Below are 13432 nucleotides of genomic sequence, written 5' to 3'. Positions count from 1 at the left end.
AATGTGGCGTAAATCCCAGCACGTACATTTAGGCACACTGGGCCATATTCTACAACTAGGCGCTTAAATTGAGAACGTCCACGAAACGCTCATTTTCCCACACGTAAGAAGGCCCCTTTTTCCCTGCGCGCGATAGAAGTTCGGCGCACGTCACTACAGAATATGCTTAGCGAGTTGTGCTCCTAAATTCTAAGAAGTGCCAATTAGTGCTCATTACTGCTTGTTAAGTGCTGATATCAGCGCTCATTAGCTTATTAAGCCAATTATGTGTGCTGTTATAGAATCCGCGCCGACTTTGGCGCCTAAACCTAAGCACCCTATATAGAATCTGGGGGTTAGTGCTAATCAACCTTTATAGCATAATGCTTAGTGCAGATTCCCACACCTACCCAACGTTGGGCACAAGGACACACACCTGCTGAAACCTGGTGCAAACCCTCACGCCCAACTGTTGGAAGCTGGAAGTTGGTTTGCGGTGTTCCACGAAATGGTGCGCAATGATCTAGAATACTTGGATTTTCTACTACTACTACTACTACTACTTAGAAATGCAAAGTAGTAGTAGTAGAAAATCCAAGTATTCTAGATCATTGCGCACCATTTCGTGGAACACCGCAAACCTGCCCTGCCCCTTCCCCCATGGCCATGTCCCCTTTTGAGTTGTGTGCCAATAAATTTAGGCACACGTTATTAAATAGGGCAACTCCAATAAATTGTTAACGTCCAATTGACTAATTAGAAATGGTACAGAGAAGGGCGACAAAAATGATAAAGGGGACGGGACGACTTCCCTATGAGGAAAGGCTAAAGCAGCTAGCTTGGAGAAAAGACAGCTGAGGGAAGATATGATAGAGCTCTATAAAATAATGAGTGGAGAGAACGAGTAGACGTGAATCGCTTGTTTACTCTTTCCAAAAATAATAGGACTAGGGGGCACGCAATGAAGCTACAAAGTAGTAAATTAAAAAAAAATTAAAGCGAATATTTCTTCACTCAACGTGTAATTTAACTCTGCAATTTGTTGCCAGAGAATGTTGTAAAAAGCAGTTAGCTTAGCGGGGTTTAAAAAAAGTCCATAAGCCACTATTAAAATGGACTTGGGGAAAATTCACTGCTTATGTCTAGAATAAGCAGCATAAAATGTATTGTACCGTTTGGGGATCTTGCCAGGTTCTTGTAACCTGGATTGGCCAGTGTTGGAAACAGGATACCGGGCTTGATGGATCTTTGGCCTGTCCCAGTATGACAACGCTTATGTACTTACTTTCTTAGTTTGTGCACGCATCTGGGATCCATGCTGAATCCAGGAGATTACATTCTCGATAGGGAATGGGGAAGTAAAAAGGGAAAAGCATCTTGCTCATTTCTGATTCAACTGGGCTTTTCCCCTGATCTTTTTTTTTGTCTATTTCTTACATTCATTTTAACAAAAATTGTTTAATATCCATTCGCTTGTTAACATTCAATACATTGATTTAGGGGCCCTATTGCTAAACTGTGGTAAAAGGGCCACTGTGCTGGTGGTGGTGGTGGCCAGTTTTGCAGCGCACCAGGGCCCCTTTCACTGCAGCAAGTAAAAAGGCCAAAAAAATAGCAGCACAGCCATTTCGGGGGCAGCACTTACCGCCACCCATTGAAGTGGCGATAAGGGCTCTCGCGGTAACTCCCTGTGGAAATATTTTTAAAATATTTCCACTAGCGCCAGAAATGGTGCGCGCTGGTGGTGGAACTACCCCCAGCACCCGCATTTGGCCGGCAGTAGTTCCAGGTTGCCATGCAGTAACCCTTTAGTAAATGGGTCCTTTAGTGCACACTAAATTTTAAGGCATGTTACATAAGAACATAAGCATTGCTGTATTGGGACAGACAGAAGGTCCGTCAAGCCCAGTATCCTGTTTCCAACACTGGCCAATCCAGGTCACAAGTACCTGGCAAGATGCCAGAACAGCAAAACAGATTTTAAGCTGCTTATCCTAGAAATAAGCAGTGGAATTTCCCAAGTCCATCCTAATAATGGCTTGTGGACTTTTCTTTTAGGAAATTATCTAAACCTTTTTCAAACCCTGCTAAGATAACAGCTTTTACCACATTCTCTGGCAACAAATTCCAGAGTTTTAATTACTCGTTAAACTCTGAAATTTGTTGCCAGAGAATGTGATGAATGCACACTGACAAATGGTGAATGCACACTGACAAATAGGCATCTCTAATAGGAATTAATGATCCCAATGTGGTGAATGCACACTGACGAATGGTGAATACACAATGACAAATAGACATCTCTAATAGGGATTAATGATCCCACTCTGTATGTTTATAGGCTTATTGGTAGTAGTAGAACTGTGAATTCACACTGACAAACAGGCATCTCTAATAGGGATTAATGATCCCAATGTGGTGAATGCACACTGATGAATGGTGAATGCACACTGACAAATAGGCATCTCTAATAGGGATTAATGATCCCACTCTGTATATTCATAGGCTTATTGGTAGTAGAAGAACTGTGAATGCACACTGGTGAATGGTGAATGCACACTGACAAATAGGCATCTCTAATAGGAATTAATGATCCCAATGTGGTGAATACACACTGGTGAATGGTGAATGCACACTGACAAATAGGCATCTCTAATAAGGATTAATGATCCCACTCTGTATATTCATAGGCTTATTGGTAGTAGAAGAACTGTGAATGCACACTGGTGAATGGTGAATGCACACTAACAAATAGGCATCTCTAATAAGGATTAATGATCCCACTCTGTATATTCATAGGCTTATTGGTAGTAGAAGAACTATGAATGCACACTGGTGAATGGTGAATGCACACTGACAAATAGGCATCTCTAATAGGGATTAATGATCCCACTCTGTATATTCATAGGCTTATTGGTAGTAGAAGAACTGTGAATGCACACTGGTGAATGGTGAATGCACACTGACAAATAGGCATCTCTAATAGGAATTAATGATCCCAATGTGGTGAATACACACTGGTGAATGGTGAATGCACACTGACAAATAGGCATCTCTAATAAGGATTAATGATCCCACTCTGTATATTCATAGGCTTATTGGTAGTAGAAGAACTGTGAATGCACACTGGTGAATGGTGAATGCACACTAACAAATAGGCATCTCTAATAAGGATTAATGATCCCACTCTGTATATTCATAGGCTTATTGGTAGTAGAAGAACTGTGAATGCACACTGGTGAATGGTGAATGCACACTGGTGAATGGTGAATGCACACTGACAAATAGGCATCTCTAATAGGAATTAATGATCCCAATGTGGTGAATACACACTGGTGAATGGTGAATGCACACTGACAAATAGGCATCTCTAATAAGGATTAATGATCCCACTCTGTATATTCATAGGCTTATTGGTAGTAGAAGAACTGTGAATGCACACTGGTGAATGGTGAATGCACACTAACAAATAGGCATCTCTAATAAGGATTAATGATCCCACTCTGTATATTCATAGGCTTATTGGTAGTAGAAGAACTGTGAATGCACACTGGTGAATGGTGAATGCACACTGACAAATAGGCATCTCTAATAGGGATTAATGATCCCACTCTGTATATTCATAGGCTTATTGGTAGTAGAAGAACTGTGAATGCACACTGGTGAATGGTGAATGCACACTGACAAATAGGCATCTCTAATAGGAATTAATGATCCCAATGTGGTGAATACACACTGGTGAATGGTGAATGCACACTGACAAATAGGCATCTCTAATAAGGATTAATGATCCCACTCTGTATATTCATAGGCTTATTGGTAGTAGAAGAACTGTGAATGCACACTGGTGAATGGTGAATGCACACTAACAAATAGGCATCTCTAATAAGGATTAATGATCCCACTCTGTATATTCATAGGCTTATTGGTAGTAGAAGAACTGTGAATGCACACTGGTGAATGGTGAATGCACACTAACAAATAGGCATCTCTAATAAGGATTAATGATCCCACTCTGTATATTCATAGGCTTATTGGTAGTAGAAGAACTGTGAATGCACACTGGTGAATGGTGAATGCACACTGACAAATAGGCATCTCTAATAGGGATTAATGATCCCACTCTGTATATTCATAGGCTTATTGGTAGTAGAAGAACTGTGAATGCACACTGGTGAATGGTGAATGCACACTGACAAATAGGCATCTCTAATAGGAATTAATGATCCCAATGTGGTGAATACACACTGGTGAATGGTGAATGCACACTGACAAATAGGCATCTCTAATAAGGATTAATGATCCCACTCTGTATATTCATAGGCTTATTGGTAGTAGAAGAACTGTGAATGCACACTGGTGAATGGTGAATGCACACTAACAAATAGGCATCTCTAATAAGGATTAATGATCCCACTCTGTATATTCATAGGCTTATTGGTAGTAGAAGAACTGTGAATGCACACTGGTGAATGGTGAATGCACACTGACAAATAGGCATCTCTAATAGGGATTAATGATCCCACTCTGTATATTCATAGGCTTATTGGTAGTAGAAGAACTGTGAATGCACACTGGTGAATGGTGAATGCACACTGACAAATAGGCATCTCTAATAGGAATTAATGATCCCAATGTGGTAAATGCACACTGACGAATGGTGAATGCACAATGACAAATAGGCGTCTCTAACAGGGATTAATGATCCCACTATGTATATTTATAGGCATACTGGTAGTAGCAGCACTTTACAACAGTGTTTCCCAAGTCAGATTTTCATATCCACAATGAATATGTATGAAATTGATTTGCATATACTGCCTCTATTATATGCAAATCTCTTCATGCATATTCATTGTGAATATCCTGAAAACTCTACTGGCAAGGGGTACTCCAGAACTGACTTGGGAAATACTGCTCTATAAGACATATCTTATAGGTCAAAATTCACTTTTATGTTCCTGCATTAAATTGCAGGCACTGATGGCTAATTTCTTTTCACAGCTCTGTGTTCTAATCTTATCAAATTACCCTCCAACCGACCACTAAATATACATTTAAGAGTTATCTGCAGATAGAAAAAAAAGCTATTTGATTTTTTGTAGGACCTGAAAGTAGGGTTGTTTGCTGAGAAATGTGCGGCAGTAAACTTTTTGTGTTATTTTAAAGGATTATACATCTCTACAGCTATTTTAAGGATTGTCCTTGTAATTTTAAGGGAGAGGTTTTTGGGGGGGTTTGATGTATTTTATTGTATTTTTATATTGTAATCCACTTAAATTGAATTTGGGCATAGATGATGTGGAATATGAACTACAATAATAAATGACCATTATACATTTTCTGCAAGCAAATTCCCAGACCCCTAAAAAAATGGCACTTGGTAGGCCTGGACCTAGCTGGAGCCACCTCCGTTATGGTGGGTGTGGGCACGCCATGCATCAAACATCTCCCCTTCTAGATTATGTTGACCGATTGGTTTGGATTCTTTTTTTTCGGTATTTTATGGTTTTAGCTTGGTAAATTCCTGTTTTTTTTTCATTACGTCCCTCCTCCATCTGATAAACTTTCTGCTGGCAATCTTACAAAAGAAAGCTAAGGCTGCCACAGCCTGTGTCTGCTTCCTGCCAGTACAGAAGAGAGACTGGCGAGGGGATGGAAAAAAAATATCAATAACCAAAAATTTGTCAAAATAAAAAAAAAAGATGAGCAAAAAAAAAGACATTCGATTGAAACAAGAAAGAGCCATAAAAATTAAAGTAAAAAAAAATGTGGTGGGTGAAATTTACAAAAATAACTACACTTTTTTCCTGCCTCTTAAAAAAAAAGATTTTAGCTGGCATCCAGGTTTTTCTAAATAGTTTTTTGCTATAAGCTGTAGTAAGCACTAATGCCTGTTTTCCGCAGTTAAAATGCACTACTGCAGGGCGGGTAAGGCTGTCCCACAGTAGCTTTTGCATGTGCATGAACTGCCCATGCGCTAAAAAAATATAAAATTTATTTTTAGCACCGGGGACATGTGTAGGAGAGTGGGCGTGGCTATGCTAATTGGTTAGTGCTTGGGCAGGATTAGCACGTGAGCCCTTACCGCCTACAAAATAGGTGTCAGTGAGGGCTCGCACGCTAATGGCCATGTGCTGATGGGGAAAATTTGCGCGTGATCATTCTTGCAAAAATGGAATAAAAATTGCCCATTTACCGGCATCGCTAGAAGGGTCCCTTTTACAAAGCAGCGGTATGTTTTTTTGCCAATCCAGCACTACCGCGGGGTGCAGGAGCCCAGCGGTAGTGCTTTCCCCCCAAAACGCAACATTTCCGGCGCTGAAAAAAAACTGTTTTATTCTCTCAGTGCTGGGGGCCTACCTGGTGGTAATCAGGCAGCCCCTGGAAATGGCCGTGCTGCAAGTGTTACACTGCCCGCAATGCCATAAGTATACATAAGTATTGCCATACTGGGACAGACCCAAGGTCCATCGAGCCCAGCATCCTGTTTCCAACAGTGGCCAATCCAGGTCACAAATACCTGGCAAGATCCCAAAAATGTACAAAGCGTTTTATACTGCTTATCCCAAATAGTGGATTTTCCCCAAGTCCATTTAATAACGGTCTATGGACTTTTCCTTTAGGAAGCCGACCAAACCTTTTTTAAACTCCGCTAAGCTAACCGCCTTTACACATTCTCTGGCAACAAATTCCAGAGTTTAATTACACGTTGAGTGAAGAAACATTTTCTCCGATTCGTTTTTAAATTTACTACATTGTAGCTTCATCGCATGCCCTCTAGTCCTAGTATTTTTTGGAAAGTGTGAACGCCCTTTCCATTAAAAAAAAAAAAAAAAAGCCCTTTTACACACTGCAGTAAAAGGAGGCCTCAGCGCATGGCAAATCCACATGCCGACGCTACAACAGGGCCTCTTTTACCTCGGCTTTGTAAAAGAGGCCTTAGCATGTGGGAAAAGCCCATATTGAGCCTAGCACAGGCCACTTTTCAGCACTGCTTAATAAAAGGGACCCTTTCATTTGGTAGTCAGAATTGTGTGTACTAGCCCTACACCATGCTCATAAATTAAATAGCAGAACTGGCATCTCCCACCTGATTTGCACAGACCGTTTGCCATTGTGGTTTCCACATAACTTTAAAAAAAAATGCATTAACGCTCTAAATTTATTTGCATACTTGCATTTGACACTTCCATGCAGCTGGCACCCTAATTTCCCAGTGAGAAAATTGCTAAGGAAGTCCCAAAAATTGTGACACAAATGGAACTGGGCAAAGGACAGGAAAACTTCTTTTGCCTTTGGGAAAACCCTGTGCAGCTCGCTCAGGGCCTCTCCAGGAGTCATTTATTGCTTAATGTAGGTAACAGACACTGCCTGGGGATGTCATGGTTCCCTCATTTTACTCTGTAAACACAATCCTAGCAACCATTCATCCCGTACTTCTATAAATTATGGTAGGCACCTGATAGAGGAGTTTGTTTTTACAGATGTTTTAGTGATTTTATTATGACTTATGTATCTGGTTTTATGGATGTTACACAATTATAGAGATAGATTTTGTTATTCATTATTATGATTGTACTTTATACATTTCTTGTCTTTAGTGCTAAACACAGGAACATTGACATCGCCCTTAATTGTCTGTCTGTATTACTTTTTAGATTGTAAGCTCTATTGAGCAGGGACTGTCTCTCTATGTCAGGTGTTCAGCGCTGCGTGCGTCTAGCAGCGCTATACAAATGTTAATAATAATAATAACATTGAACCAAATGGAAAAGTTATGTTACGTAAAGCTATTCTGTGAGAACTGTTTGTTTTGTACAATTCCATGTTACGCTCCCGTTTAATGAAGTTTGTGAGATACCAATTCTGTCAGCCTTGGAAAAATGCAGTACTGTGATCATCCAACACAGACTTGAACGTGACTGACACCCCCTTTCTCTCTTCTGAAACATTTTTTTTTATTTGTTCATATCGCATTGACTTCAAAGGCTGAAATGCATTCATCTGCCGGCAAAACTCTCGCGTGCTTACGACTGCTGTGCCTGTACCATAAGGCAGTCACAGTCTATCCTCTGAAACACATAAAAAGAATCTTTTTCCTCTATTCCTGTGTTCCGTTTTAAGACACTGGTCTTGAGAAAGAATTTCTTTTTGGTTGTCTCCTTATTCAGAATGGTACCATACTGATGTTTCCTGTGACCTTGGAAAGTCACTTAACCCCCCCCCCCCTCCCCCCCCATTTCCCTAGGTGCTTGGACAGGGCTGTCCTGAATTTGTAACCTGCCTTGACACTGGCTTCTGGAAAATCAACTAAATACAAGCCAAATCCATACCATAACACTGGAGACAAAGGCTTTAAAAGCTGCAGGACCAGGACGGCAGCAGCTCTTAAGAAAACTTTCACCCCCAAGACACACAAGAATGAAAAGGAACCCAGCATTATAGGAGCCCAATCCACAGTCACTTGTCATGAAAAATTAATCAAGTCATTAACTAGCTCTCCAGACCAATGCAGCCCTTGGTATATAACTCATGAACATACAAGACAGAGACCCTTAGAAGCTATGCCCCTACTGCTAGGATAAACAAAGCACAAAACCAGTCATTGAAGGCAAAATATTAAGAGAGTCAATTTCACAATAATGGATGTTAATTTTAAACCACCGTACAAGGTACTTTTCTATTGCACTTTCAGGCACTGCCCTGCATAGCAACAGCTCCACAATCTGATAGCAACTCGCCTACAGCATACATTTGACTATAATTTTCAATGAACAGGACTACTCAAAGCCATACTTTATTTTTAACGCAAATAGGTGACACAAATAAAACACAAGAGTGAGACTGAGGCGAGTAATGCGATCAAGCCAAGAATTGAAGCGGTGCAAAGAAAAGCTACGAGAAAGGTATGGGATTTGCGTTACAAGACGTATGAGGAGAGACTTGCTGAACTAAACATGTATACTCTGGAGGAAAGGAAAAACAGGGGTGATATGATACAGACGTTCAAATATTTGAAAGGTATTAATCCGCAAAGGAACCTTTTCCGGAGATGGGAAGGTGGTAGAACGAGAGGACATGAAATGAGATTGAAGGGGGGCAGACTCAAGAAAAATGTCAGGAAGTATTTTTTCACGGAGAGAGTAGTGGATGCTTGGAATGCCCTCCCGCGGGAGGTGGTGGAAATGAAAATGGTAACGGAATTCAAACATGCGTGGGATAAGCATAAAGGAATCCTGTGCCGAAGGAATGGATCCTCAGGAGCTTAGTCAAGATCGGGAGGCGGGGCTGGTGGTTGGGAGGCGGGGATAGGGCTGGGCAGACTTATACGGTCTGTGCCAGAGCCGGTGGTTGGGAGGCAGGGCTGGTGGTTAGGAGGTGAGGATAGTGCTGGGCAGACTTATACGGTCTGTGCCTGTGCCAGAGCCAGTGGTTGGGAGGTGGGGCTGGTGGTTGGGAGGCGGGGATAGTGCGGGGCAGACTTATACGGTCTGTGCCCTGAAGAGCACAGGTACAAATCAAAGTAGGGTATACACAAAAAGCAGCAAATATGAGTTATCTTGTTGGGCAGACTGGATGGACCGTGCAGGTCTTTTTCTGCCGTCATCTACTATGTTACTAAGTTACTATGATCATACAGAACCCATAAAAATGAAATCTATCCTGTCCCGTCAGATATTTATACACAAGAAATCCACAGATCACAACTACCCACCCATGCTCTCTGTCTTTCTGATCAGAGTAACGACTGGGAAATGCGCACTAATGTTGATATGATTCCTCAAGTACATCCTCAACTTTTGTCTCATCATTCACTTCCATGATACATAAATCGCACAGTGGATGAACACGATAGCTCAGGAAGGGGCCCTTTCACAAAAGCGCACTAATGTGTGACTACCACACGCTAAAAAGGCAACTACCGTGGGATGCGCTCAGGTGTCCTGCAATTAGTTCTGGGACTGGCACGTGCCAATCCTGCGCCACAAAGCAGTAAATATTTTTTAGCACGGGGGTGTGTGCGGAGAGTAGGCGTACCGTGCGCTAATGGGGTAGAGTGGGTAAATCACCAAGTGCTGTCAGGTCAGCATGGGTTGGCACGGGAGCCCTTACTGCCTAGTAAACAAGTGACGGTAAGGGCTCGTATGCCAATGGCCACTACTAATTGGGGAAATTAGTGTTCGGCCATTAAGGGGAAAATTGAAACTGCAGCCATTTCACAGGCACGCTAAAAATGGCCTCAGCTTGTGGGAAACCCATGCGCTAAAAACAACGCAGGCCACTTTTGAGCGCAGCTTTGCAAAAGGGCCCCTATGTCGTTTCCCCAAGTCAGTCCTGGAGTACCCCTTTGCCAGTCAGGTTTTCAGGATACCCACAATGAATATGCATGAGATTGACTTGTATACACTGCCTCCATTCTACGCAAAATCTCTTTTATGCATATTCATTGTGGATATCCTGAAATCCCGACTGGTTTTCAGGATACCCACAATGAATATGAATGAGATTGACTTGTATACACTGCCTCCATTCTACGCAAATCTCTTTCATGCATATTCATTGTGGATATCCTGAAATCCCGACTGGTTTTCAGGATACCCACAATGAATATGAATGAGATTGACTTGTATACACTGCCTCCAATCTACGCAAATCTCTTTCATGCATATTCACTGTGGATATCCTGAAACCCGACTGGTTCTCAGGATATCCAAAATGAATATGCATGAGATTGACTTGTATTCACTGCCTCCAATCTACGCAAATCTCTTTCATGCATATTCATTGTGGATATCCTGAAACCTGACTGGTTCTCAGGATATCCCAAATCAGGATATCCAAAATGAATATGCATGAGATTGACTTGTATTCACTGCCTCCAATCTACGCAAATCTCTTTCATGCATATTCATTGTGGATATCCTGAAATCCCGACTGGTTTTCATGATATCCAAAATGAATATGCATGAGATTGACTTGTATACACTGCCTCCATTCTACGCAAATCTCTTTCATGCATATTCATTGTGGATATCCTGAAATCCCAACTGGTTTTCAGGATATCCAAAATGAATATGAATGAGACTGACTTGCATACACTGCCTCCATTCTATGGAAACCTCTTTCAGGTATATTTATTGTGGATATCCTGAAAACCCCACTGGCAAGGGGGTATTCCAGGGCCGACTTGGGAAATACTGCATTACACAAGTATGTTAACTTGAAAAGAGAGAGTGCCACCTACAATATTTCAACCAGCCATTCACCTGCATCCAGCAATGAAGAGTTTAGGCTACTCTGTCAGGAATTAAGCTGCATCTCCAGGTTTTCTATTTTAAGATAGGAAGATAAAGCAACCTCTACCCCTACAGCTGTTATATTTAGTCATTTCCGTAGGCACCAGCATTTCAAAATGACCTGGGTGCCAAAAAGAATGCAAATTATCCTGCCCTGGAACACAATTAAGGAGTTTCTCCGTAACAAGGGTGATCAGCACCCACAGAGCCCGGCTCCTATGCTTCATATTTCAAGTTTGATTTCAATAGTAGGTTATCAGCCAGGTATATGGAGGCAAACGTAGCTGTTTACTTTACATGGAAGGCTGCTGTTACCGTATTGTACTCTGGAGATAATCGTTAGCACACCCATGGATTAAAATATGTGGTGCAGTAGAGGTCCCATGAAGGGGGGGGGGGAGCAATGTCTGGGAATGGTGATATATTTTATTGCATACCCCTGACCACCCCACACAAACCCAAATATCCTAGAAATATCTGTGCGGTTGCTTTTCAAATGTGAGCTCTATATACAACATTGACATTAAGCAGCCCAAGAACAAGACGTATCACACAACCTCCCAAAACACCCATGTTGCAAGGGGCTGCAACGGCAACGAACATCTTCAGCTGTGGCAGGTTGCCACCTTCACAGCAGCACTACAAACCGAAGGGCAATTAAAGCAGCCCCCCCCCCCCCCCCCCAAAGGACCTGGCAGGCCCCAAAAAAGTCTGTAACCTCTAGAGCAACTTCTGTCCCTCTGCCCAAGGAGATGGATCTTCTGCAGAAGGCTGGCAAAGCGGCAGAAGTATGAGCAAGTGCTGAGTCACTTGCAAGCCCGCAGAGCCCCCTCGGGGAAACTCGCAGGACGCCTGACAGGTGGCAGCGCCCCCCACCCCAATCCTCGCACCTCCAGCAAACGGAGAAGTTGCAGCAACTTGCCTCTGGGGGTAACTTTCTTCTCCCCCATCCGTGCAACATGGCGCACAATGACAGCTCCGTCTCTCAGCCGCTGCAAAGCCCGGAGCGCGAGGGAGCTCGTGCAGCAAAAAAACCCCAGGACCGAGCCCTCGTGCACTCACCAGGTAAGCTCCGACCGTGCCCTGCGCCAGCATCAGCGAGCACTCGGACACCAGGAAGACCTTGATGTTCAGGAAGCACGATGCCCTCCTCCTCTTCTTGGCCGGATCGCCCGAGCCCGTCGTCGCCTCGCCGCCCGGCATCCCTGAGCCCGTGCTCCCGGCGCCGCTCACCGACTCCGGCCGGCGGTGACTGCCATGGCCAACAGCAGCCCAGCCCCGGCGGCTCTCCTCCGGTGCGGGGGCGGAGCGGGGGAGGGGAGAGGCCGCCGCCATCTCCGCCTCCTGCTGCCCGGCTCTCTGCAGGCACCGGCCTGGAGCGCGAGCTGGGCTGGGATTGGGCTGCAGTATGCGAGATTCCAGGGTACTGCCAAGCAGACACAGTGAGCAAATTTAGTGAAGCGATTGTGAAAAAAAAAAAAAAAAAATCAAGGGTGGAAAACAAAGGCAGACATTTCGCGATTCCGTTTCCTCATCAGAGGTCCCCCGCTCGTTAAGGATGCAAGAAAAGGAGGTCGAGCCTTTAAGAAAGGACTGGCGCGAGGGTATATGAGGTTTTCAGGATGCTCCTCATGAATATTCATGACAGTCGTTGCACTTCTCCTTCATGTATAGTCATTAGGGATAGCCTGAAAACCTTGACCTATTGGCAGCCTTGAGGACTAGGAGTGAAAGTGAAGTGAACCTTCAGTTTGTGTGGCTCAAGGCCCTACAGCCCCCCCCCGTGACTAGGTTACTTCCATTGCTTTCAATGGAAGTAATTGAGCCAGCCGGGTTTTACTTCCATTGCTTGAAAGCAATGGAAGTAAAACCCGGCTGGCTCAATCCGTCCTCCTTTTTCTGGAGCCATATGGTAACCCTACCTGTGACTAGCATCTCCTCTTTCCCACTCAGCCCCCCCCCCCCCCTTTCCCGGTGGCCAACATCTCCTCTGCTCTTCCCCCACTTTCCCCTCTGCCAGGACCCAGCAATACATCTCAGCAATACTCCCCCTTCAGTATCATCTTCCAGCCTGGCCCACCACCACCCTACATCCTCCCAGGCCCAAAGCTGTAATGGTACTTAGGTCCTCAGTACAGAGATGTCAAGTTACC

The 13432-nt window shown here is 43.5% G+C and overlaps 1 protein-coding gene across 1 annotated transcript in view; it reads right to left on the bottom strand.

Moving 5' to 3' along the window:
• The window catches only part of LOC115462529 (solute carrier organic anion transporter family member 3A1-like), a 112701-nt gene extending 100087 nt beyond the window's left edge, over positions 1-12614 (bottom strand). The window contains exon 1 of the mRNA XM_030192520.1: positions 12342-12614. Within this exon, the coding sequence (XP_030048380.1) occupies positions 12342-12614 (273 nt within the window). The remainder of the gene's footprint in view (positions 1-12341) is intronic.
• Between the last annotated feature and the right edge of the window lie 818 nt (positions 12615-13432).

Source organism: Microcaecilia unicolor, chromosome 1 (genome assembly GCF_901765095.1).
Source record: "Microcaecilia unicolor chromosome 1, aMicUni1.1, whole genome shotgun sequence".
NCBI lineage: Eukaryota > Metazoa > Chordata > Amphibia > Gymnophiona > Siphonopidae > Microcaecilia > Microcaecilia unicolor.
This window is presented reverse-complemented; position numbering and strand designations above follow the sequence as displayed.